At 37.8% G+C, this 27,500-nt stretch overlaps 2 protein-coding genes and 1 long non-coding RNA gene across 5 annotated transcripts; 1 reads left to right on the top strand and 2 right to left on the bottom strand.

Moving 5' to 3' along the window:
- Positions 1–4,237: 4,237 nt before the first annotated feature.
- On the bottom strand, positions 4,238–8,454 carry LOC144630532 (uncharacterized). The gene is made up of 2 exons (XR_013566568.1): positions 7,423–8,454; positions 4,238–5,215 (listed from the first exon to the last, which is right to left on the bottom strand). It is a non-coding gene; the product is annotated as an uncharacterized LOC144630532 (long non-coding RNA).
- A 315-nt stretch (positions 8,455–8,769) lies between these two features.
- LOC144630038 (beta-1 adrenergic receptor-like) lies at positions 8,770–17,344 on the bottom strand. Of its 3 annotated transcripts, none has more exons than XM_078488318.1 (4): positions 17,222–17,344; positions 12,138–13,097; positions 10,592–10,811; positions 8,770–9,586 (listed from the first exon to the last, which is right to left on the bottom strand). In XM_078488318.1, the coding sequence occupies exons 2-4, from the start codon at positions 13,011–13,013 to the stop codon at positions 9,315–9,317; spliced, it is 1,368 nt and encodes a 455-aa protein (XP_078344444.1). In that variant the 5' UTR covers positions 13,014–13,097; positions 17,222–17,344; the 3' UTR covers positions 8,770–9,314. The 3 variants fall into 3 exon arrangements, with proteins under 3 accessions (XP_078344444.1, XP_078344445.1, XP_078344446.1); XM_078488319.1 differs by lacking the exon at positions 17,222–17,344 and adding an exon at positions 13,382–13,488; XM_078488320.1 differs by lacking the exon at positions 17,222–17,344 and having other exon boundaries at positions 8,770–9,580; positions 12,138–13,453.
- Positions 17,345–20,765: 3,421 nt separating this feature from the next.
- On the top strand, positions 20,766–26,620 carry LOC144630039 (glucose-dependent insulinotropic receptor-like). Its single transcript, XM_078488321.1, has 4 exons — positions 20,766–21,968; positions 24,282–24,486; positions 25,298–25,432; positions 26,146–26,620. The coding sequence occupies exons 1-4, from the start codon at positions 21,063–21,065 to the stop codon at positions 26,358–26,360; spliced, it is 1,461 nt and encodes a 486-aa protein (XP_078344447.1). The 5' UTR covers positions 20,766–21,062; the 3' UTR covers positions 26,361–26,620.
- Positions 26,621–27,500: the final 880 nt, after the last annotated feature.

The following is a 27,500-nucleotide window of genomic DNA, read 5'->3' as shown; positions in this document are numbered from 1 at the left end:
GAGCAACTTTTATTGTCAGAAGCAACTTTTTTGGATTTTTGGAGCAACTTTTGAGCAACTTTTTGAGAAATTACGGGCAACTTTTTGGGAAATCTCGAGCAACTTGTGGAAAGCCCTTGCCTCAAAACACAGGATCAGCTGATCAGTCAACCTTGTTACCTGGGTCTCAGGGAGAGAGAGACCCTGGGAACAAGGTTGCTGATCAGCTACACCTCTCTTTACGTTATGGAAGTAGTTCCACCCTGGGAACAAAAGGCGGAATACTACGTTTTTGCATTTTACAGAAAAGTGTAATGGAATTTTTTTTTTTAACACGTCAGCTGTAACGCCACAAAATGTAAAAATTAACGCAAGATTTATTTATTTACTTTTGGCAACTCAAGGGAGCGAGCTGAGACAGGGCGCTTATTTGGAACAGGGAGCTTATTTAATTTTTTGAGAAACAACCAAATGTTCAAAACAAAACGTTAATAAATATCAAAATAACTAACAATTAACAGAAACTCTAACAATAAAAAATTGTTGAAAGTTTAGTTACTTAGAGAAAGAAATATATACATGTACGGTACGTTGGATGTTCATGAGTTTATATATTCGACGTCGATGACTTCAGACGGGGCAGTTATCCACAATAGGGGAGCTTATTAGAAATGGGGCGCTTATTGGAATAGGAGCGCTTATTGACAAAAATGCAGTCGAAAGGGGGCGCTTATTCGGAAGAGGGCGCTTATTGGGAGGAGGGCGCTAAATCGAATCATCGGATTTTCCAATAAAACCCAAAATCCAAAAACGGATTTTGGCTTACCGAAATTCTTTTGCGAGGTGGATTTTTATTAATTATTGGTTTTGAAATTTTGTGGCTTTTTTTGGAAAATCCGAAAAAGGATTTGTAAAGCTGTTTTCGTGAGCAGTGCTTAACCCTTTAACCGTTTTTTTGTTGTGGGCTTTTCTATGAAGGTTTGTTGTCACTGGTATTAGGAGCATAGCAAACAGTTGAAAGCATGGTAAACTATATACGGTTTTTAAGAGCACAGAATGTGCTTTCCGCTGTTGATGAGATTTCGATTGACAGGTGAACTCCTATGGAGTTATGACGTCATAAATGTACATTTTTGGTAATATTTAACCTATGAGAGTTAATTATTTGTAGTTAAACAAGGAGGGGCTAAAATATGTAATAACAGTCTGTAACAGACTGACTGACAAAGTTTCAGTTAAATAGATAAAATTGTTTGCAAGTATGACAACTTTGAAGTTGGCAGGTTTTCACCCTTTATTTTTCATTTTTCACTAATATGCAAGATCACAAAGTTGGTTTGAACACAATCAGTTAATTTTAAATGGTCTCTTCCATATCATAGTTCTTTTGAAAGAGCAATATCTTCTCATACTTAAGAATACCTGATCAACTTTTAAAACTTCATTATTTTTTCATAGCGCGTATGTCAAGTCATCGTTCGCCGGCGAACGATAACTAGAAGAAAAAGCGTAAAAGGGTTAAAGGAGAAGTTCACTCCAGAATGGCCATTTATTTTCTTTACGCCAGTAAAAAGTTTATACAAAGATATGTTATTCACCAAAATTTTAGCCCCCAACGTGCGCTATAACCCTACGAAATCTTATCCAAAACTCGACAACTGGACGCCGCCATCTTGGAGCTGGTAATGTATGCGTGACGTCAATGAGCTCAGCCTGAAGTTTGGCGGGATAATTTAAATACTCGAAACTCCTTGTTTCTTCGAAGTGGCTTTGGTTTGACAAAATACATGTTTGTGCAGCTCCATTTTGCTCAAACAGAGCTCCAAGAAATACAAAAAACAAGGAGTTTCGACCATTAAAATTTCCCCGTGAAACTTCAGGCTGAGCTCTTTGACGTCACGCATACATTACCAGCTCCAAGATGGCGGCGTTCAGTTGTCGAGTTTTGGGTAAGATTTCGTAGGGTTATAGCTAAAGTTGGAGGCTGAAATTTTGGTGAATAACATATCTTTGTGTAAACTTTTTATTGGCGCAAAGAAAATTAATGGCCATTCTGGAGTGAACTTCTCCTTTAATGATGCGCCAACTGTGAGTGCCTAATCCACAATGATGAACCAACACACTAAAAAATGCATTCGATTGTGAAATCGAAATAAAGCTGATCTTTTGTCCCAAACAAAATAAGCGGTCTGATTCAAAATACACAGAATTTAGCCGTTTTGCGTTGTTGTTTTTCAAAAGACGGCAAGTAAATTTGCCAAGAGTTAGGCCCCGTCCCAATAAACTCGCATAAAGAGGAAATCCCATTTCCCAGTCAAAATTTTGCCGAAATCTCATTTCCCTTCACATTGTTTCCCCATTTTTAAATCTCACTCCCAGTTTGATTTGTTTGTGATTCCCAGTCCCAGTGACCCAAACCCGACCATTTTCACAAAGAACATTTGCCCAAATCCCATTTTACCCCTTCAGGCCCCTCGCAAAAATTTGCGGCAATGGTGCGGCAATGGTGTATTAACATTTTGTCTCGGTTGTAGCTTGGATAGATAAAAAGTTTTGATATAAATTGTGCGTACAATTTAAGAAGCTTGTCCGTTGTGAACGGAAAGTAAATAGACATGTTTCTTTGCGGCAATGGCGTATTAACATTTTGTCCCGGTTGAAGCTAGGTTAGATAGAAAGTTTTGAGAAAAATTGTGCGTACAATTTAAGAAGCTTGTTCGTTGTGAAGGGAAAGTAATAGATATGTTTCTTTGCGGCAATGGTGTAAGAATTTAAGAATTTTTTTCCCCTTGTAAAATCATAGACCTTGAACGCTTTGAATGAATGAACAAAACTGTGTCAAGAAATTACGCGAAGAAGGTCGGCAATCATAATCTTTTACTTCCAGAAGCTTAATTGCCCGATTTTCCGCCGTCGATCGTGAGAGTGAGCGACCTTGGGCTTGGACCGTCTGAGATCCAAGCTAGGCATTTTATCGCCGCTATTTTTGTCATTCTTATTCGGCTGAGCATGAACCAAGATGAGGTACAGTGGAACCCCATGTTACGGACACCCCCTTATTACGAACAGTTTTGTTTTGTTTGTCCAAACAAAAAGATCATACATTTTCTCTTACATTATAAACCCGCTTAATACGGACACCCGTTAATACGGACACTTTCTTGTGACCCTAGTGAAACGCTCTCATACAAAGTTAATCAATTTCCATTGTTTTTAATTTAAAAATAAATTTCTATTATTGAAAAACATACTTTAGGTCGACCTTAAACCATTCTGGGACGATGAAGTGTACTAGTTTGGTTTATTTAAAATCACTGACCGATTTTTTTACGGTTAACATATTTTATGGCTAACGGTTAAAATTGTTCAATTTTTACGCCTGACGGCGAAATTGTTGGCCGTTTTTACGGCTAACGGTTAAGCCCATAGCAGTGCAAAGTATAAGTTTGCTGACCTGCTATTTACGGCCGTCTAAGACGTGTGGTCGAGTGCTAACCCTGGCTAACCGGCCTAACCTTATCCAATAAGATCCCAGACATACTAACCTGACGAACCTACTTTTGTTACTTTTTTTTAATGGTATATATGTTAGTTTATTTTCGCTGGCTTGCATACGAATGCGAAAAAATTCATATAACTTATAAGTCATTTTAGTGTGTAGTATCGCTGCATATTTTTATGAGTCAAAATACAAATGACCAGTAAAATATATAGAGGATATTACATGGTTGCGCGGAGATATGAAATTTATCTTCGAGTGTTCAAATCGATATCTCACGAGTGAGCGCAGCGAACGAGTGGGATATCGATTTGAACACGAGAAGATAAATTTCATATCTCCAAGCAACCATGTAATATTCTGTTTATTATATAAACCTACTAATTACGGTGTTTTTGAAGATTTTCCGAAGATTGCCGACCATTTTCCGAAGATTTCCGAAGATTTGCAAAATGTTGTGCGAAGGTCGTACGAATGTTTTCGAACATTTTCCGAACTTTTCCGAAAATTTCCGAAGATATCCGAAGATTGCCGAGGAAGATCCGAAGATGTTTCGACTTAATATCGATTTACTTTGGCTCAATCAGCATTGAAACAGGGTAAACTTGTCAGAAAATGTTTCGAAATCGATATCTTCACATGTGAAAATAACATGTTATTTTCACGTGTGAAGATATGATTTACGTTCTAATTCGCTACGCTCAAACGAACGTAAATTATTTTCTTCTTCAATACTGCAAAAAATACACACCAAGGGAATGATGGTTGGATGCTCAGGCAATCCAAGCTGACATTTATTGATACATTTCATACAGTGAAAAAGGAACGTTTAGAGCTAATGTTGACGCCTACCAGAAAAAATAGAAGTACCAAAATACTTATTAAATCAGTTAGGATAAGGTGAGCAGTTATTTCAAAATAATTATATGTACAATGTAATAAAAGTAATCGTTGTGATAAATTGGCGCTACTTCTAACCACGGATGTAGCTTCTTCGAGCTTATGCTATCAATGACAATAAAATACTCAGAGCAAGATCCTTTACAGTTCTTCAATAGCTCCCTACATCTTGCGCATAACAGCTTGGTACCATTCTGCTAGACGGTATTGAAAAACCACAAAAAACTTATTGATCCAATAATGTTAAGCTGTTGTTGAGGCGAGATAATATAGTTACATAACCTCTTAATTTAAACATTAGTCCCTTCACTGTAAACATCAGTAGATTTCCACATGTACGTAAGGAACAAATAACTAGAATGAACAGCCAAAATGCCAAAAGCTAAGCTTAAGGTAACAAACTATTCAATACATCATTTCGAAGAATCTTTCGCTACCTAACAAACATATGCAAGCTAAGCGCAAGTCCTTCAGGCTTGTTGATTTTATTAGCAGAGATAAACACCCTAACAAACGCTGAACCGCTATTAAAAAAAACTATTTCAAATTGAGCTATCCGGCCAAATGATTAATGATAATGCGGACATGAATCAAAATAAAAGCAGCATAAGACTTGAAACTACGTAAGATGCGCATGCGGCTTGTAAAGCGATACAACTGAAACTGAGACAGTATGAGGACAAGATACCGCATCTTATAAAGAACTTGACGATTTTTTTTTTTTTTTTTGAATATCTTTTTGCTGTGAAGTAACCTTCATAAACAACTTCAGGACGTCCTTCGTGCTTGGTTTCTTGCTAGCTGGGGGCTCCTCTGATAACCTTGAATAGTTAACATCTATAATGAAGAAAAAAAGAGAAGTGACAGGCATTTGTATCCATATAAACCTACATGGAAGCGAGCGAGCACATAAACTGAAATAAACTAACATAAGCTGAATGCAGACAAATTGCTCTGCAAAATCAGGCCAGCGCCTCCTTTCTGAAAGGTGAATGGACAAGCGTCCCAAAAACAGGCCAGCGCCTCCTTCTGATGAGTGAATGGACAAGCGTCCCAAAAACAGGCCAGCGCCTCCTAGCTGATGAGTGAATGGACAAGCGTCCCAAAGTCAGGCCAGCGCCTCCTTTCTGATAACGTCAATCAATCTTAACCAAACATAAATAGAAACTGGCCCAGCGGTCTTGTAATCAGCGAAAACTTTATACAAACAGCTACCAATGTTGAAATGAAAGAATCTGCTCGAAGTAAAACAGTATTTCGCCGATGTTCCAGTACACTCTTGCTATAAAGACTATAAACAACTTGCCATCTATTGCAAAACGAGCAATTATTCTGAAAGTTTAGGAAAAAACGAGACGAGGTCCAGAACAGTACGATAAATGTGGTAATGGCCTTGCATGTACACGAGCAGTGAATACCTAGTGAATTAATAAATCCACTCCGTAAGTCCTGCATGGATTTCAAAAACTAAAGTGAAAACATACCTAGTTGTTGCCAAACTGACAAAGTAGACCACTATATGGGATTCCCACCCATATTCAATGCTTGAAAACATGATGATTTGTAATTAGTCAACCATTTATGTATATATAATGCGACTTTATAATCCTCACAACGAGCTCCGTACGGGAAACCATAGCATACAATTTGACACCGCTGTCAATAGGAGCTGAAAATTTTGGGCTATATAACATGTAAACTTCAACTTCGTGCTACTCGAATGTAATACTCTGCAAACGCACAACAATCTAAAACCAACTTAACATAAGAGCCTTGCTGAAATGACAAAAACTTTTCCAGACAAGTCATACCACAAACGTGTATACATGCACCCAGTTATCATTATGGCGCACTTGTTCACTGTTACCTAAATGGACGCCACATTTTGTGGCACTAGCATCTGAGCTAACAATACAATAAGACGGGCCAATCCATAATGACTTTTCAAATTCATCCTGTCCAGTCCACTTCAATACTCAACATGTTTTCTTAGAGAATAAACTGGGCCAAAGTAAACGTCTAGTGAAATCGTAATCCTGCGCAGCCTCAATGTCCTTGTTGTAATAACTAGTCATAATTCGGGAAATGTCCTCAAATACTACACCAATGTAAACAAATTCCCCCAAGCCAGGCTAAACAATTCCCCATAAACTTTTTTCTGAAACAATTATGAAGACATACAGAAATGCGAAGTAAAAATAACCGTCTATCCGAAATAGGAATTGTTCTATAGATAGTGTTCTATACTATACCATTCGAAAATTAACAAGGGTCCACTAAAACTTCCCGCCATAGCTAAAAAATAAATCTGAACTTCCGTAAACTGGATCTAAGACTGCACAAGAGTAATAATCAATATGGATCAACTTCTCCTCGTCCAGGAATAGAACAATGTTGACCCCCTTGAATCCTTCAATATTCAGTTCGAGCGACTTGAGGCATGGAATAAACATCCAACCCAAAAGGAAATACAGTAAACAGAAAAACACCTAAACTAAGCGTCACCTAACGAAAAGCAAGCGAAAACCTAACAATATAAATGTGCGATGATCAGGGTGTGAATAGCTATATAGGTGATAGGTAATAGCCACTTGGACCAAACAAAACCATAAATACTCCCTTTTAGAATAGGGCAAAGTGATATTCCCGTTTACGCACTAAATCCTTGTTCATAAAAATGTTTATCTCTTCTTCCATAGGGTTAATTCGAAACACTAAAGGGTAAACCATATAAGAAGGAGCCTTAACTTCTGCCAACCCGGTAAAATGTAAAGGCACTAAATAGCTTATCTACAAATACAGAATGATGCAAAGATGACACATAGCTTTTGAAAAATTTCAGAGGGAATCTTCTTGAAAGGAAGACGAAAACCATCTAAAACAAATGATACAATATCTCTGAGACGCCTAAAAATAACAGAAATGAATATTTCTTCCCAGACTGCCCTTTAATAACTTGCAACACACCTGGTCTAGTAGAAACTTCACGCTCAAATCTGATTTTTGTGTTACCTCATTCAATTCGTCAAACAGATCGACATTACCAATATCATTTCGATGCCCCATCATTGCGTGCTCCTGATGCCGGCGGGCTTAGTGGAAGCGGCGCTGCTCCAGTAATTAATGGGAATTTCAACTACTTTAGTTTTACTGCAGTCTGCAAAAGTTTCCGAACCTGCAGTCCTTAGCCCACTCTCCGCCGTTTGAAATAAAAACTAACACCTGCAACACATTCTGTTCGGACAAAAAAACATGTATAAAATTGACAAGCAATCAATTAGACAAGATAACAAAAACGAAATGGGCGGGCGGGCGGGTTTACAACTTCAATGTCAGCATGGAATGCGAAAGCGAGAGGACTGAACAACTCTGAACAGTCTATAAATACCTTATCAAACCAATCAGAGATACCCAAGGGACACGCCCAAGCGGCGTGTCATATACAGCGAAATAAATAACCAAAAACCTGTTAATGAACTGTATTGACTGCATACCAGTAGAAAATACATTTACGTTCTAATTCGCTACGCTCAAACGAACGTAAATTATTTTCTTCTTCAATACTGCAAAAAATACACACCAAGGGAATGATGGTTGGATGCTCAGGCAATCCAACCAACGCGAGACATCACAAAGTAAAAGATATAAGATCTTACCGCGAGAAGGCTAAATTGCTAGTTGGTTAGAACCTCTTGAGAATACTGCGAAATTAGCGTCCGAATCCGCCTTCTTCTTTTCGGCTGACAGTCAATTCTCTTTGCATCTTCTGACAAGCAAGCTCGTACGACTCGTATACCTGTAGAGCCAACCACTCGTCTTTGCTTCTTTCCGCGAGATTTATCGCCTTCTGCCGCGTCGTTGTGAGCTGCCCTCCTTCCGTTACCAGCTTGCAGACTTCTGACGGTTTATCCAGGCTGATCTCTAGCTGAGCGAACGTTCAACTCAAACAGCTTATAATTACTATGAATTTAAACTACAATGCTTCAAAGTCGATTTTCGACTTTCCTCCGAATTCTAATTGACTATCCGAACTAGGACGACAGGTAATTCTTGAACAGGGAGGACACTTAATTGACTAACTCTGGATTTGAAGACTCTTGCTGCAACCATAGGATTACTCAAAAACTTCGGGTTTACAACTTCAATGTCAGCATGGAATGCGAAAGCGAGAGGACTGAACAACTCTGAACAGTCTATAAATACCTTATCAAACCAATCAGAGATACCCAAGGGACACGCCCAAGCGGCGTGTCATATACAGCGAAATAAATAACCAAAAACCTGTTAATGAACTGTATTGACTGCATACCAGTAGAAAATACATTTTTTCGTGCGAAAGATTTCCTGGTATTTCACTGATGTTTATATAATAAACAATGATAGTACACACTTAAATATCTGAAAATAATTATAAAGCGTTTTCTTTCCATGCAATGCTGACTTGCCACGTTAATTTTAATCTCTCGCGCGGTCGGGAGGAATAAGATGAGTACAAATATTATATTCAACAAATACGCGAGCTGCCCATATAAAGTCAAAATGTTATCGTTATCTGTCATCCGTACATAACAGATATCCTGCGATATACGTAGGTTGAGAAGATTTGTCCAAGGTATTGTAACACTCTGCATAATTACACTTTTTACATCTGCAAAATTTCTTTCGTTGACAAATTGCTGAATAATAAAATGTCCTGTTCAGTCCTGCAGAATATCGTCTGATTTTAGCCAACTCGGCCTACGGCCTCGTCGGCTAAGTCATGATCAGGCGATATTCCGCGCGATTTCGCAGGATAGTTGTTAAGTGAGATATCTGTACTCGTTCCGCGCGTTATTTTTACTCTACAAAAAAAGTTGGAAAATAACAGTTAATAATTCTAGTCTGATCATAGCCTGTGTAGCAGGCGCCGTAGTGGTTTCGATATAACATATATATTTCAGAAGTAATGATTGTCAGTCTTTTTGGTTGTGAACTCAACGTCGGATACACTGTTTCTTTCGTCGCAAAAATCAACAATGACGCCATCAGTGATGTCATCTGAGCCTTCTATCAAATCATTAGTCTGCGCTTCAGAGGTGCCTTCAGCTTGCCCATGCGCGGTTGTTTGGTCGTCTCCAGACCCTTCGTCGTTGATGGCATTTTCGTTGGACTCTTGTTGCTTGAATATGTAAGGCATCGTCGAAGCTCTTGAACGACTTGTACCTGCACCTTGGAGATAAAAACAAAAAATAAACTTCACAAAGAATCCAAATACTCTTATCAAAATTTAATACCCAAGCGAATGATAGATTTCAGTAATGATTTTTGAAAAAAAAAAAATAGATTCTAGTAAAGAAGGGAGGGAATATTTGGGCTTTGTGGATTTGTCAGAATTCTTGAACGACTTGTACCTTGGGATTTTAAGAGACATTTCATTAGAATGAAAGAACAAAATATAGATCAAACTTAAATGGTGGTCTTTGTTAAAGGCCAAAGGAAGATAAATACTTTTATCAACATTTCCCAAGCGAATTATGAATTAATGTTAGCAATTTTTTTTGTAGAAAAAAGTTGTTCCAGTTGCAAGAATAGAAAAGATGAGAAATGGATAAATACATGTTGTACTTGTATTTTTTTCTGTTGGTTTTGCGAAATTGAATAAACCAATAAAAGCTCGTATCTCCAACAATGCACCGCTGCCAAGTTTATTGTTAAATAAATATTATAGCTCGCAGAAAGGAGAAGTGATATGAAAAGTTATAAGTCACCGACGTGGTCTCGATCTTTTTAATGACGAAAAAAGCATATCTGCTCCAATGTTTTGGCAGTAAATCCGTCAATCTGCGACAAACGTGTTCGAAAAGGTTTTAAAAATACCATTTGGATTTTAACTCGGTGAAAGACCGTAAACGAAGTATTTAAGAGACCGTACCCTTTCCCTTTCTGTGTTGGAATCTCATTCTACAATTCCTTGCGAGTAAAATTACTTCAGCCTTAACAGGAAAAAAGAGGAGAAGAAAATTTTACACTCTTGTTTTCTGATTTTTGCAACCGGTGGCTTTACATCCTATTGGCTAGGATATAGCAAGTTTGTCCTGATTGTTTAGGTCTGGTTGCATGGGTATTTTGAACCAATGACAGTACTAGTCTATTGAAAACTGCTGAGAGGCATGCAGCTGTAAAGAATTCCCAGAAATCGTATTGTGATGTTAAATGCTTATAAATTGAACTTACTTTTGCTTGAAATGCTCCAGGATCTTGGTTTCTCTCCACATACTCCACAAAGTGTACACAATGCTGCAAACACTCGTTTGTAGGCCCATCTATAGCGCATGCTCATTTTGCCGTAGATAATTGGGTTTGCTAGAGCGTAGATAAGAGATACCATTCCTGTGAGTAGAACCACCAACTTACTAGACTTCCTGTCTGTTACCAAGGTTACAATGTTGCTGATCTGAAAAGAATGATTTTTGGGGAAGATTATGGGAGGGTTCATAATAAATGTAGGGGGGAGGGCCGGGCTATGTCAATTTTAGATTTTTTCCTTTGCATTATTTGAACCCCCCTATTATTGGGCGTGTTTTCCCCCTGCATCCCCCTCATAGCATAACCCACAACTGTGTGCAAAATACCATGACCAACTGCCATCCCTCCCCCACTACCACCTTCACCACCTCTTTATCAGCAAAACAACTGTAAGTAATTATTAGTTTATAGAGATTGTAAAACTTAAATTATCAAACTGATAAGCATAAGAAAGGAAACAGCTTACATTCACTGCAGCCTTACAAACTAGCTAAAAATAGCCATTTGATTTATTAAGGCATCGTGCATTCCAGTAATATTTCACGTGAAAATACACACAGAATGTGTTAATACACCCACAGACCACACAGTGTGTTATTCAACATCATACAAATAGACTTAAGTTTTCTAAAATTCTTTTAGGTTGTTACACAATGAAGTCAGGTGGATCTAGTTGAAGAAGACTAAAACAGCTTGTTCAAATCGATTTATTAATTTATTATCAATTAAATTATTATCACTATAACAAACGCACAAAAAATTCTAGACGAAATTTCAGTTCTTCATAAACGATTCGTCAAATTGCTTCTTATGACAGCTGCAGCTGCATTGATCAATAGCAGTTTGTTTTTGTAATGTTTATGAAAATTTTAAAACGCTAAAATCCTCTCTTAATACAGTTTATTCACGAAAGTAAGATTGTCATCATCTAGCAATTTCGAATATTTGGTATTAACGCTCAAAATTTACACTAGCTGAAGCCCATATAGTTTGATTTAATACTCTAAACAGAAAACCTCATCAATGATTTGACATAGCCGAACGTGATTATACAAATTTGCGTTCGGAAATCACTTAAATATATCGGTGTTCGACGAATTTGAAGTCATTACATTTTGCATTTAGAATTACAGTCTTCTTCGATTTTACTACGGAAGTTTTAATGTCGGTATTTTAATTTGTTTTTTAGAACAAAATAAATAAATTGCAATTAAAGATAAGGGACTCCAAAGAGAGAGGGAAGGTTTAGCATTCTCCCAGAATTGTTTAAATATATTTCTTTTCCCAGTGAAAAAAAATATTAATCACGTTTCCTCGTTTTGAAAAAGAAACTCTGAAAGGCTTTTAACTTGTACCCACTCTCTTCGGGTTCTGTGGTATACCGCTGACCATTGGACCGAAGAAAAACCTGGATACGAGCTTTCGTCGTTTTCGTGCAAATGTTTTCTTCCCTTATTCCCGACGATTTACTTACCAGAATCGGCAGCCAGCTGATATAGTACAGAATAACAACAATTGCCATCATTTGTGATAGTCTTTGAATCTCCCTCACTCCCGAAGGGTTGCTTTTCCGCCTTATCCTCGTTCGCTCGCACGCGAGCACTTCGGGATCCGACCCGCGGGACAAGTCTGTTCCAGCACTTTTGTTTTTAACGTCCATTGTTGTTTGCCGTTTAACAAACTGACTACTTGAAGACTTGATTGCAATATAACATGCTAATACTAATGCTAGTAACAGGAAGGACGCCGATACAATAAGTATTGCATACGTTTTGCCCAGGTCTGTTAAATGATAAAAGCATTTGCCATCTTCATAACCCGATTTTCCGACTCCCATAAACGGTAAGCTCCCGAAAAAAACAGCATTAAGCCAAGTGAAGACAACAAGTTTCTTTACACGCGAAGTTGTTAGTGTCGTGTGATATTTGAACGGCGATAAAATCATAAAAGCTCGTTCGACTGCCATTAGAGTCACTGTTCCCGCCGACGCAAAGCGAAGTGAATTCACCACCACGATATATACGCCGCATAGAGAGGCTGTCCAATTCTGTTGCACAAAATAATTCATGAAAACGACAAGCTGTAGAGGGAAAGCTCCGCCAATGAAGTCAGCAGTAGACAGTGATAAAAGAAGAAAATCTGTAATGAGCCAATGTTTTTGGAATTTTAAAGACACGAGAACCAGAAGATTTCCAAGCATTACTGCCAGAATACCTCCTTCGAGAATTAAACCAATTACAAGTGGGCTCAAAGAAGTTATGTCCTCATCTTCGCTAGTTTCCGTAGCAGCAAAAGCGGATGTCGAAACATTCGGCGCTATTCCGCCGATCATCGAAGTCGTGGAAGCCATTTCAGTGCTTGCGTGCTCCCTGATGTCCAATCGACGCTTTGAAGTGGCTGTCGCTTTTCACATCAAAATATTGGCCAGTTTTCCCTGTTGGCAAAATTAATGAGCGCTACTCAGTTTTAAACAAAAGTAATCAATGGCTTTTCAATGACGAGATTCAGGTTGATTACGTAAACCGATCAAGTGCGCTCAATGGCTTTGATTATTAAAAGCTTCCTAAACGTGTTCAAATCCTTTAAGCACGGAAGTCAATTAGCACATTGGTGAGAGGCAATCCAAATTGAGTGCTTGTTGTAACACTCGCTCATTAGAAAGCTCTGTTCAGAATGTCTGCTGTTGTCAGAAAGACACATAAGTAAGCGAAATGTTACCTTTCGCCGTCTAGCCAAGAAGTCATGACGAGGAAAATTTAACATATTCCGCATATTACATTGCCTTAGACAATGAGTAATAACTGCTTTGTTATATCCAATTGAATAACATTCTTAGAACTCAAAACAAATATATGCAGTGAAATAACTTTTTCGCCTCAAGGGCAAATTTAAAATGCCGAACATTGAAGAGCAATTCACGCACAAATTTCATTTAGCATTATATTAGTCCTAACACGTTTATACAAACATGGCTGTTAAAGATAGAGCTGCGGAACAAGAACCGCACGAAAGATTGAATAACTGTGTCAATTGTATTTTGTGGGTTAAATCAGCGTGAATTTTATTTCATTGTGTTTAATAAAAATTCTTGAAATAACAATAATGATATTTCGCCCTCCTGTCGCTCTCTCTTTTGTCAACATTTTAAAACAAAATGAAAGTAATGTCCGAATGAATATCTAAAGCAACTGTCACCATGGTAACGACATTAATGACTCTATATTTGACCTGTGTTCTCTGTATTTATATACTAATCGTATCTATAACAAATTTCTCGTTTTTGATTGGTTCTGCGCGCGCCTATTTGTCGCGTAATCGGCGCGCGATCACGTGGGTGTCCAATTACAGGTACTAATTTGAGCAACTTCAAATTGGATACCTGTGATTGGACACCCACACAGAAAAGGTTCCTAAAGACTTCCTAACCTCGAATTTTGTTATTGACACGATTAATTAGTAATTGGACCTCGTGCCGTACAATTCAGAGAGTAATCGTGCTCGTAATTTCAAATCGTCCTCGCGCTGCGCACTCGGCCGATTTCGAAATGACTCGCCCGATTACTCCCTGAATTGTACTCCACTCAGTTCAATTACTATTACAAATACACCTCCCTTTTATTTTTGATTTCCCTTTTATAACATAAAATTTATTATAAATATTTAAACAAAAGCTATTGTCACTGACCGTGGTGACAAAACTCTTCTCAAGGGAACGGAAAGGAGCCGATAGTGGGTACACGGCGGGTAGGAAATTAGAATAAAACTTCAAAGACCGTCAAATGTTTAACGTTAAGCCACTAAAGTGTCGAATATGATAATAAGGCGGGACTTAACATAAAGCTCTTTTTCTGCCGCTTTACATGAGTTTTTTGGAAATATCTCGTTCGCTTTTTTAAGCAAAATGCAAAAACCCTATGCTCGTCCCATAAATCTATGTTTAGGGGTGTTGTGTAAATATTTGGGTGATGTTTGGAGATTTTTGGGAGGAGATAGTTTTTCTTAAAGGAGTTGTAAAATTTAGAGAAATAGGAAATATTGAAGATTTGATGTGGTTAAAATTAGATTTTGAAGGTTAGAAGTAGTAGACGGACACCATACAGTCCCCTGACAACCTGGAGTGCTTTTGCGTGGCGATCAACTGTCTGTTGATGTTCCAAAAATAATTTTTTTCCTTTTCTTCCTTTTATAAATTACTATAAAATTCAGTCAAATTTACTTTTATCCCTCTCTTAATTCGGTAAAGAAATCAAGCAACTATCTGGATCCGATGACCGTAAGCCGTAAAGTTATGTCTGGTTTCACTTTTTTGAGAACTTATAAGGCGGGAATAACATCTGATTCAGATCATTTGTGACTCATTTAAATGTAAGTGATTTGTATGGGAAAAGCCATCATGGCCTGCCTGCCCGAATCACGAGCGTGTCGCCCGAAAAATTTGACAACTTCCAAACAGGGGAGTGGAGGAAAGGATGCCGCCCCACCCCACTACCCCAGCTCGTAGATAAATGTTTCTTCCGGGGGCACTGAGCCTATGTATAGGTTATGTATGCCATCAGGATTCTTCCAATTGTTTCCCTGGGGGCCTTAATGTTTCGCCAGACCGTGATAGGGTTTAAGATTTAGAACCTGTGACAAACCGCATGCAATGACAAACCGCATGCAAATTAGTCTTCCAGTCTATTAGCATTTAATTTTTAGTTCATTGATGTACATTGTAATCGATTTCCATGCGCGCTATTGTTAATCATCTGCGCTTGCGAATGGCTTCCTGTCATTTATTTACGGTATAGATATTAACAAAATAAAACCATTGTTGTTTACTTTTTTAGTTTTCGTTAAATCTTCAGGTTAGCTTCATAAAAATCATCTAAATAAGAGAATGTCATGTCCCTTTTCAGCAAATCATAAAAAAATAATCATAATAAAAGCATGGCATGTCCCTTTTCGGCAGAAAGCTCCAGACGTAAAGATCACTTAACCATCAGTTATCAAAAAGTTTTCTTCAGTGAAATAAAATCTGCTTTCCGTCTTCAAGATTCAAGCAACAAAAGAAAAATAAACAACTAAAACAGCAATATCAACAAGATGACACAACTTGTCGTGCTAAAAGCTCAAGACTTATAAACATAAAAGGTTTATACAAAGTAGTTTCAATTTACAATGAATGATCATTTTTTTCTAGCTTCAAATGTCAAAATATACCAGATATTAACATAATGGCTTTCTTTGCTTGTTTTTTTAAATCAGTTTCTGCTTGTTAATTATATTTTATTTTCTATTATTTTTTTACAAACTAAATGAACTTTATACTCTGTAGTATAATTTTCGTCCTTCTTTAATTAGTTAAACTTGGAAATCATTCATAACTGATTCGTTAATAACGGGAAATAGGTAATTTTTATTTCTATAGTCAAAAAATAACACGCAGAACGATAATGACACAAAATATAAAGCAATATTTAGGCTTTTTTAAATGAAAAATGATAATAATAAAAAAACAATTCCCTGCAATGGTCATCTAAGAAATTAGAACTTACTTTTACAAAAACGTTCCAATTTTTTCATAAAAAGTCTCAAATAAAGGATTTCGAAGGCTGGAAAAGGAAAGCCAACAAGCTTTCTTTAAAAAAGAATGTGTGCGAGTGAGTCGCGAAATTAATGTCACAAAATATCGTTCATAACAGCACCTACATCTGTTTGCCTAAATTTTTCCGTTTCTAAAGACAAAGGATTTCTCATCTCCCGAGATATTTGTACACAGCCCTTTTTTATTTTTCTTTCTTAACAATTCTTTGGGTAAGTTTGTTTTTGAATATATATAGTCAGTTCAACTTTAATACCTCTAGATTTGTTATAAAGCGGACGGTCATTTAAGAATTCTATAAAGAAGTACTTCCTCAAACAACATAAATAAACAGAGCGATAAATCGAATGAAGGGTGAGCTTAAGTTACCAAACCGGAACAGATAAGCTTCTTATAGACTTTGTGGGCCGCTGGAAACTCGTGAATATACATGAATATAGGCAATGGTGCAATATGTAAAACGCAACGTTTTGACATTCGATCCGAATTGAAACTGTTGAAACTTTAATACTGGCGAAAAATATAATTTTTCAAAAGAAACTTGTTCAACAAAGTTTGGTTAAAGGGAAATCTGTTTTATCAATGTCCTTTTTAGATATCCTTCATTCTTCGAGAAAGTTTAAATTTGTCTTCAGTCTTAACACAGACAGCCCACAAGAGATTCTCCTTTGTTCCCATAAACAGGGTTTCATCACGAACGTTTCCTTTACAATTTTCTTCAATACTGCTGTGCGATAAGCTACTGTTACACGTTACATGCCATGAAATAAGCGAGATATTTCATCTAAATAATACTTTTCATTCTCACAGAAAGAGAGTCATGCTCTCCCCGGACCTTTCAAAGCTGAAATTTAATTCTTATCGTAAAAGACATTTCCAATTAGTTGTTGTTTATAAACGCATTTCCTTTTCAAACACATACATTGATATTTGTCATAAAAGCAAAAGAAAGTACATGGAATTATTTTCCTTACCTACAACTCACCGTCACTTATATGAATTGCAGTTCTTCTCACGAATCCAAAACAACACATTGTTTCAACCCTCGCATCAGTTATGACTCATTTTATTAAGTCAATTGGCGTGCCTTGTTATTCCTGCCGTCTAAACATCTAAACGCCCAACATCAAAACCAATTGTGATGTTAATTAGAACACAGAAGGAAAAATTGTCAAAGCGCAGATGCTTTGTAATGTATTCCTCCCACCTGTCGCCTTGTTTTAAAATTCATCTTTGAATTATCAATTTCCCAACACGACAGAAATTGCTGAGTCATTCAAGGTGTTATTCTTTATGTGCATTGAGTAATTGACATTGATTTTCATCAAACAAATTTTAGATATGTGTTGTCTGGAGAATATACAATCTTTGACAAAAGTAGTTGACACATTGACTTCGCTCTGCGGTTTTTATGACAAATTTACCACTAGTTTTTAAATTTCATGATTGTCTGCTAAAATACCCCCCTCCCCACATCCAATGTTGTAAAATGGTAGCAAAGGACTCTTAGAAACAAACTACAACATTGATTGGGGGGAGGGGGGTTGGAAAGGTGGGGCAAAAGGATGAAATTGGTCCATATAACATAATAAAAAAGGGCGTAAATTGACAATGGGTCAACACTTTTGTCAATGATTGTAGGTGTTATTTGGAGGGAGTAGAGTTGTTAGGCCTTGCTCGGCAGAGCATGGCCGAGTTGGCATGAAAACCATATTGGATTGGCAGATGGTTCGGAATATTGAGATCTTGAAAGGCCTGAAAAGGTTATCGTAATAAAAGGAGAATGTAAGGTGAAGGCCTTATATACTGGGTGGGGGAGTGGGAGGGGGGGGGGCAATATTTCGCGGATGGAAATTTACGTTTCAAAAATCTTCTTGGTTCTATGTGGACGGGAAACGGTAGCTGAAATTTTTTGGTGCATAGAAGGACACCACATACTACAGTAAAACTCTCTATACACAACGATATAACATCCGAAACAAGTCCTACAGTCAATCCGAGCATTTCATTCTATCAAAGACTAAGTAAGATACAAAACAAGCTTATGCACCCGAGGGGGGGGGGGGAGTTTGAAGGACATCTGACCACCTTCTTTTGCTGCTGGGTGGGGATTTTGACCAATTATTTTGTCCCGAGGGTGGGGAATTTGCCCTTTTTTTAAAGAAAATGTCAAAATCCCCACCCTATGTCCGACCCCCTCCCCCCAACTCGGGCTTAACATTGTTAGGTGCATTACAATAAAGGCTTATAATTGGAAAATTTACTGATCTTAAAAAAAAACTAAGTATAAGCCCATAGGCGTATGATTGGCAGGGCTTTTGTAAGGATTTTTGAGTCTGAGATTTAGATTTATCGGTTCCTTCAGTTAACAGTACACTATATACATGTATAAGGAACAATCAGTCATTAATTAGGAAACTCGCAAAACAAGTTCGCTGGACCCAGGCCTAGAAAAAAAAACTTGAAAATTCTTGAGCCCCAAGGCACTGAAGTAACCACTTTCAATGCATTTTGACAAATTCCAGTCAAACCGGTAGTTCTTTAACTTTGCAATAAAGTTGCGGCGCAATGCTTCAGTTTGCTCGAGTTACTTGCAAATTCAACTGAAACTTTCTCAAGCAATTTAGTTAGTACCAAGTTTCGTTGAGTTTTGACAAGATCCGGTTTTAATTTTTCGTGTATAAACTGAAGTAGCACCACTTCTTTGTCAAAGAGAGAGAAAATAAGTCAGCCTTGTCGACCGTAGCCTCCCACGCAACACGATCGCCCCTAAGAACGACTACGTGGGAGGCTATGTCGACCGTAGCCTGCGAACGAAGACGCATCGTTTATTCGCACTAGTACTTCCCTTTGTTCTTTAAGGCCAATCTCGTTGCCAGGCCCCTAGATAGACAAGGCTAACGCGAGCTCTGGGAACAAAATTGGTCCCAGGCTTCTTATTTTAGAGGATGGCGATAGACTCACAACTGACAAGTATTCAGAATGTTTACCGACAAACTGACAAATGGCGAAAATTTGCGACCGAATTGATCAACTACTATCTGACATATGGCCTCAATCTTAACTGACAAAATATTCTTACCTCATTATATCCTCCTCAGTGACAACTAGTAAATAGTTAAACTTTAACATGACAACCGTGTTTTTAATTAGACGAACTATAGGTAAATACCCTTTTACCTATATAGAAAATCCCTCTTTTTTTGTAACCTCATATTTCAATAAGAAATCGTGCATTCAATGTTTAAGCCTCGAATATAAATGGTGAATTTTCTGCTCAATATTTGTTGCCTGCCCTTAACCATTTTGCATTTGGACGGGGGGTGGGAAACTCGCCTTTTTAATCCGTCCAGTTTCTCCGTCTGAGAAAAACGGGAAAATACCGACAAAAAAGCACGTCTTAGATGGAAAATATTAGTATAAATTCACGTTTGAAAATAAAAATTGTTTGCAACACGGGCTACTCAGTGGAACTAAGAATTCAGCAATTCCTAATTGGTGATTTCAAGGTGGTTTTACAATCCGTCAATTTATAAGATACACGGCATTCTGTCAGACGGTCAAGTATACCGTTTAAGACAAGTTTTCCGTCTTCTAAATATGAATTGGCGAAGTCAAATGTTTCTATAGCTTTTACGATTAGAATCTCATGGCAGGATCATTGGCTATCGTTAAATCTGAAGTTAACTTTTTGCCATGCGTGCGATAAATCAAGATAGAAAATGCTTGGAATTACCTTTCTGGAGTGTATTTCAGCACAATAAAAACCCCGTTTTGCTGTAAGCTTAATTTCATAATGATAGAAATAGGTTTTCAAGTGTAAAATATAGACGGCTTAAATTTAATTTTCATTTCTAACTAAAAAAAATATATACATATATATATATTTCTTTTTACCATACATATTTCTTTGGGGTTCATAATTCATCTGTTTGATATATTCTTATCTTAGTAATTATCTTCAGGTTTTCTTTGGTTTTCTCGCATTTTGTTCCATTGCGTTTCAGCCTATAGCAAGTCTTTTTTCTTTTGTATCTGAAGATCTTGACAATTTATTCATGTATACGAGAGCACGAAAGTTCGTGAAATGATTCCTTGCGCAACACGAACTGCGTGATGTGAAATCGTTCATTCGATTTGCGTCATTAGCGATCACGCATAAGACGTGAGCTGTTTCAACGCGCTTTAAAACGCTACTACATTTACCATCTATTAAGCTGTCTGGATTTCGTTTATCGTAGCATGAAAGACAAAAATAACATTTATTGTAGCATTAGATTGTATCAACAAAATTCTGTATTAACAATGACAGGTTTCCTTCTTTTGTAATATTAACACACTTTTTAAGAGCTGGAAAAACTTTGTGTAAACATGCCAAACTGCAAACTCAAACAAGAAAGTGTACAAAAAATCCTTTTTATTATGATAATGGGGTTTCGTTTATGTGTTAAAAGCCAAACAAGTTCATAACGTCACTAAGTTAGGTAAACAACGTCAGGTTCAAAAAGAAGATCTATTTCGATGCTTGTAAGAGCGATACAGTACACTTGACGTAGCGATGGCTTTTCAGCAGCTCGCTAACATTTTTGTGGAGTGAACCTTCGGAGGTCGTTATGAACGTTTGATTGCTAAGAAGGAAACAATTAATTTAGCTTTGATGTGACTCATTGACATTAGTCATGGCAAGAAATTGATGAATTCCGCCTGTTTACATTGTGCCAAATACGAGGCTAATTTACACCCTGCAATCTCGAGACACTTCACTTTCACTTGACTGCGTTCTGAAGACGAAACGAAGAACTTTCTGCTGTCAAGATGAACGGGTCGGCGTTAACGAACTTTACCTTAACACTATGGAACAGCCCCTCGACTTCTACGACAAATGCCTTCGCAACTAAAACCACTGAAGATTTTTTAAGCAACAAGACCGTGACGAACAACACAGCAAGCAGTGTATACGCAGAGGAAACTTTCAACCCTTTTTTGTCCGGACTGATTTTTCAATCTTCGATAATCGTCGTAGTTTTCGGGAACGCCTTAGTTCTTGCAGCGCTGTCTTGCTACAGAAATTGGACATCCGCGGATGTGCTGTTATTCTCACTGTCATTGGCTGATATCTTGGACTCTATAGTCGCCCTTCAGCTTTTAACGATTGTAAAATACTACATGGGAAGGCACATGTCTAAATCTCTGTGCAATGTATTTATTGGCTTGGTGTATACTTTTCGCGTAGCGGCAGCAACTACAATTACCGTGATTGCAGTGGAACGCGCTATGTTGTTAATACAGCCCTTCAGACATCACACTCTAATCACGGCTTCACGCATAAAGAAATTCGTGGTTGGAATTTGGCTGTTTTCGGTATTTTCAGCCATTTTACCGTTGATTGGTGTGGGCCACACTGGGTATCGGAACGGGGAGTGTTTTTCGCAACTGTACGACTTGGGCAAAGCGTACGCCATTTACATCGAGGTATTCGGTGCGATTCAGTTGTTAGCTGTTCTTGGTTCATATTTCGCAATCAAGCTCTCTGGGAAAATGTTTATTCGGAGGCAGACGATAATGACGGGACACAATGGAAATAATATGCGTAGCGGGCAAAGCCTCCGAGAAAGCAAACAAATTCCAAGTAGTACAAGCGGCGTAAGAAATGTGCGGAAACTAACTCTCATGATGGGAGTTGTAGTTGTTTTTTATTACATCAGCTGGCTGCCCTTTCTGGTGAGTCTCTGACAATTATATAATAAAAATATTCGTTCTTGTCTAAAAATTAATTAATTTTCAAGCTGACAGGTTATAACATTAAAAACTGAAATTACAACATCTTGAAATTGAACTTGCATGAAGCACGCCTCATTGAAGTTGTTCATTAAGTTTGACAACTTTCTGACAAGTTTTTTTTCGATTTCATAAACTTCTTAGCGAATCAAAACGCTAGCTCTTGCACGTGCAAATATATCGGCGTGTGCCGATTACTTAGACTCCTGGCTTAAGCTCTCCCGCCTCCCAGACTGGCTGGGTTTTTAATTGAGCAAGCAAAGGCAAACTGTATTAAAAACGGTCAAAAAGATGTCAGGATCTTATCAAAAACTTTTTTTCTCGAAGCGACTTGCGGCTGATTTAATGGAATTAGGGATCGCATGTCTACACGGTTGTTTCATTGTTTAGATTTGGTGATTCTGAATGTGAGTACCATGAAGTTTTCAGAGAAATTACCATCTTGCTGCGAAGGAGATAAGGAAAACCGCTATTTTACATTAAAAATTTGTTGGTTCACTTATTACACGTGGGTGTAAGTATTTATTTTATTTTTTTTTTATTTTTCTTTCGACCAAAAATTTAGGCCAGAGCCTTCTGAACCTTGACTTGGTTTAATTGAGGCACAATGACTAAAACGCTTCAAAGAATGATCTGCACTGAGCACTCAAAGCGTTAGACTAAGACAACTTCTGCTGGACTGTCAACGTTAATTAAGCGACAAGTTATGAACTGGCGAGACAGACAAAAGACTTGAAAGTTATTTTCATGAATACCTTGAATATTTAGTTCCATTGCATAGCTTGATATAAGGATGTTTTTCCTGATAATTTGTCTTGGATTATTATCTTAGGAAGTGTGTGCGTGAAGAGTGAAAGCTTATTAAGTTCAATGTAATAGGTCAAGACTTATAAGATAGAGATCTTACAGTGAGACGCGCCTCACCGTGGCCACCCAACAAACCTTTTTACAAGTATGCTCTCGTAATATTATTACTTGTTTGAAAACACGCCTCCTTGTAAAGTTGAATATTTAACCGAATTATTCCACTCGACAAGCGCGAGTGGAATAATTGTTTTCTTAAAAACACCCAAAGAATTGCAATATTTTAGCTCCTAAACTGTTTTCGTTGACGCGTATCGGCTACCACAGGGGCGTAGCCAGCCTATAGGCCCGTAGGCCCTGGCCTACAAATTTTCAACCCACTGGAGCTCTTATTTTCAAAATGTGTGATAGAAAATCAATCAGGCTGAAACTCTTTCAAGATAAATTGGCAATTTGTGACGTACCTTAGCATTATACATTTCACAACTACCCTGTCGTGATAAGATCAAGGCTTATCTATTAATATTAATTAATATTATTTTAATTTTTCTTAGGTAGGTAGTTAATCACACGTACACACGACCCCTCAAGCATGTATTTGCTTTAAAACAGATCGTGGTTAAATAAAGGTTTATTATTACTATTATTATCTAGCAAGTGCAAACTCGGGAGCCTTCTAGACTGGCCAGGTGACAGACAAACGCACAATGGCGTGCGCTGTAAAAGACAAGTGCGTTTATTTTTGAATGAGTGAAAACTGAAGCAATTCCTTCATATGAAATGTTATAATTTAGGTGCTGTGAAAGACACATATCATTAGCAGAAAGTGAAGCAGATAGCTTTCTTTTCGGGGATTTCAATAAAAATAATCATTAACAGCACTTCTTTTGATGCCCGGAATGCTGGAAATTGCATTTCCGAGCTTCTACATTTCAATTTTTTCTGGGGGAGCAGGCACCCCAGAACCCAAAGGAAAAGGAAGCCTCAGGAACCCTTATGTGGTTACCGTCGCCTAGTACAGCATCGGAAGCCGCTTATGAAAAATGTAATCTAAACCTCTGTTTTTTGGAAAGTTAATAAAAAAAAATCCTCGGCCGACCTCCTCTGCCCCAACCCCCTCAAAAAGCGGCCCTTACGGGCCGATTGACCAGGCCTACAACTCTTTCAAAAGCTGGCTACGCCCCTGTACCATATTTGTGGTCAGTGGTATATGAGCTCATACACCATTCTGTCAACCAATCAAAACGCAGGGATTGCAATATACCATTGCTTATTTTTAATAAGACCAAAACATCAAAAAACGCAGTAAAAACGTAAAATATTACAAGATGGCACTTGTAAAAACGTTTCTTGGGTAACCACGGTAAGGCGCGCTGTAATGGAGGTTTTACGGTACGTGTAACACAACCAACAAACTCAACTAACCTAACTTTAATCTTGCCTCCACTCTAGCTAAACAACATGTTTTGCCTGATCGTCGATCAGGAGCCAGCTAAAAAGGTTGTGGTCTTTACAAGTGTGATTTCCCTCCTTCACGCCGTGGTCAATCCACCGCTGTACGGCTGGATGAGCCAGCGGTACAGGCGAGGTTACCTTTTCGTGTTCAAAATGGCGCTTAGTATCTGTGGAGGAAACCGTCCTAACCGGAGATCCCTGAGTAAGTTTTTGCTCACATGTGTCACGTGATGTAAAGCTAACGAAACCCTTTAGAAAAAGGCGATCTGCAAGCGATTGCCGCCAACCCGGAATCGTCGTATGGGCCGTAAAATAGATAACTTATAGGTAACTTAACCTAGTCCCATTATTTTGTTTGTTATTCCAAGTTACAGTGACCTTTATCCCTTTTTCCAACTAAAAATTACCCGCCTTTTCTAGGCCCCTCTTTGTTGAGTCCGCCTAAGCCTTTCTTTAAATCTATTTAAAATTCTGCAATTATGTTTGTCCAAAAATATTTATTAATCTTGTGATTTTTAGCCATTTGAGAAGTTAAAGTAGCATGAAAGATGTTTGTTTGTCCAGAACAGATAACCAGTGGCAAAGATAACCAATTTGAGTTCTAGATGTTTACGCTATTTTTCGGCCGCCGTATTGGCGTACCACCAAGGTACACCAATATGGCGGTGACCAATATGACATACTGGGCTCTGTAAATTTGTGCAAAATGTTTCGAAGAATATCTGAAGTTTGAGATAACGCACAGACCTGACATTTGGAGAAATGACTTTTTTTTATTCATCTCCTATAACATCCCGTTCCCTTGACTTCATTCACTGAATGTTTTTTTTAGTTTGTATATTTTTGTTGCGTGCCAGTGAAAACAATCTATTGACAACTGAACAACTGGCTCCTGCAAGTTACAACAGAGTCGCTTTAATTGGATTCAAATAAAACCTCTAAACTTTGCTTTCGCCTTTTCACTGAGACACCTTGTTTTGATTATCATAACAGTTTTCTTCTAATCCTTGCAGGCATATCTCGTCGCTACTACAATGGATCGAATGTAACCCGCCAAGCTACCTCTACTGACTTGACTCTCTGCAACAGTAGGCTGTCTTTACCGCTGGTGGGCGTAGCCTCTGCTATAGCTGAGGACACGAAAGGGGGTAGGTATTTAAAGCTTTGTGCAAGTAAAACAAAATTTACTGTCACTTCGTGGTATAATTAGCCCTTCTCGGGGATCTCCAAGTAATAAATCGGAAGGATTAAGCATGACGTTTATTTTTTACTCGAACGGCAAACATTCAACGTCTGCCGTCTTACGTTCGAACGCGGAAATGAGTAGTTTTTGTGTTTGTCGTGAATGTGGGATTTTTTCCCTATTTTTATGAGGGATTAATTTCAGAATGAGATTTAAAGGAACAAAAGAAAGGCAAGCTCGCGTTTGCCGTTTGCCGCCTTTATAGTTTATTATTTTTTTTGTAGAATGTAATGTAATGTATAGTCGAGTATTGTGTGCAGAGTAAATAAAGTAACTCAGTAGTATAAGTTTTATGCGCGGTGACTGTAAAATAATCTAAAAATTTAGTATTGTAAGTACTGTATGTCTTTGCGTGTTGCATTAAATTTTTTTTTTTTATATATTTATAAAAATACATATATTATCCGAGACGCAGGTATAGTTTTTTAATAAACGATACTTCTTCTTCTTCCTCTTAAAATGAAAAAAAAATTACTTTCTAAAATACCAGTGTTCTCGTGAGAGAGAACGTCAACAGCAGCCGGGCTATGAAAGGCGGTGACAGTAGTAGTTCTACATAACGCTTTGCGTTACATCTTGATTGATTGTTTGTTGTTGTTGTTTTTCTCAATTCTCCAGAGGGTAATCATGGTAACATAGAAACTCCACAGTTGCAAGGAAAGAAAACAAAAGTTGGCGAAGAAAACAATAACGAAGAATTACATGCGCATGATGACGAGGAAGAGGCCGCTGTTGAGGTTGATGAGACTGCGGGCGCGGATAACAGAAGCCTTGTTTCCGCCGATGTGATTCAGCTACTGGATACTATTCTCGATAGAATAGAAGAATACTAGATAGAAACCAACAATCTATCATGATTTGATACAGTTCTAGACTGAAAGAATAGAAGAATAGATATAGAAGTCAATTAAAGCGATTCAGCTGTAAAGGTGAATCTATTCTAACCATTGCCCTGTATTTTTAGAAAATGGAATTTTCAAATTAAGCCTTACCGAGTTGGCGAGTTAAACAAGAAATTCCAGCACTCTGTAGTAGTTGGCAGAAAATGAGCCTTTTTAATTTGGCTTTTTAAGAACACTTCCAACAATTAACAGACGTTGGGGGGGGGGGGGGGGGTCTTTTCCTCCCCTTTTTTGTTTGTAACCAAAAATCCCACCCACCCATTACCCCCCTCCCTATAGCAATGTGTACAGCCAAAGTCTTAAAGACGCAACTGTGATTATAGTTTGTAAGTATGTTTTATAGATTCCCTTAAAGAGCATCAACCTCAGATTTCCGTTTAGTTTTAACTGTATATCATTTAATAACCCCCCAAAATCTCTACATTTAAATTTACTGAGAATCCTTTGAAAGAGCAACGCAAACTCCAAGTAAAAAGAAGAAGGTTAGTAGGAATGACCTAACATCGTTCACATCATAAAGTTATTTTCCACCTTGGCAGAAGTAAGATTGCATTGTTGCGAAAACACGAACAAAATAAAATAAACGACATGCCCTGATTGGTTATGAGTTGTTAGTTTCTTGCCTGATGTCAAATGTTATCGAATGACAAATGAGTGCATGAATGCCCAGCTGTTTCTTATTGTGTATGTAGGTTTTCATAATCAGTCCGCGTAGCATAACGACGGTTTCCACATCAGATTCGCGCGCAGTGATTGGTCTTTTTGTTCTCCGCTGGGGAGAGATGGTCATCACGTGATCAAGGTGAAATTAATGGGTATCCATTCTAAGAAGAGTTGAGGTGTTACGTTAAGGATCAGAGAAGACGAGTCGAAGAAAATCTATCTTTCTTAAAGAAAATTTTCTTTCTTTCTTTCTTTCTTTCTTTCTTTGCAGTTGTTAGTCGCATGACCTACCTATCCCTAGATTATGGACTTCAGAGCAGAAGAAATAAGAACAAAACATTACCAAACATAATTGGCAAATTTCAGGCGGTTTCGGACGTTTGAAAAAAATAACTTAAAGGTGATTTG

The sequence above is a fragment of the Oculina patagonica genome, chromosome 11, assembly GCF_052425735.1.
Source record: "Oculina patagonica isolate OP01 chromosome 11, crgOcupat, whole genome shotgun sequence".
Lineage (NCBI taxonomy): Eukaryota > Metazoa > Cnidaria > Anthozoa > Scleractinia > Oculinidae > Oculina > Oculina patagonica.
Note: the sequence above shows the minus strand (reverse complement) of the source record. Positions and strands in the feature narration are given on the sequence as shown.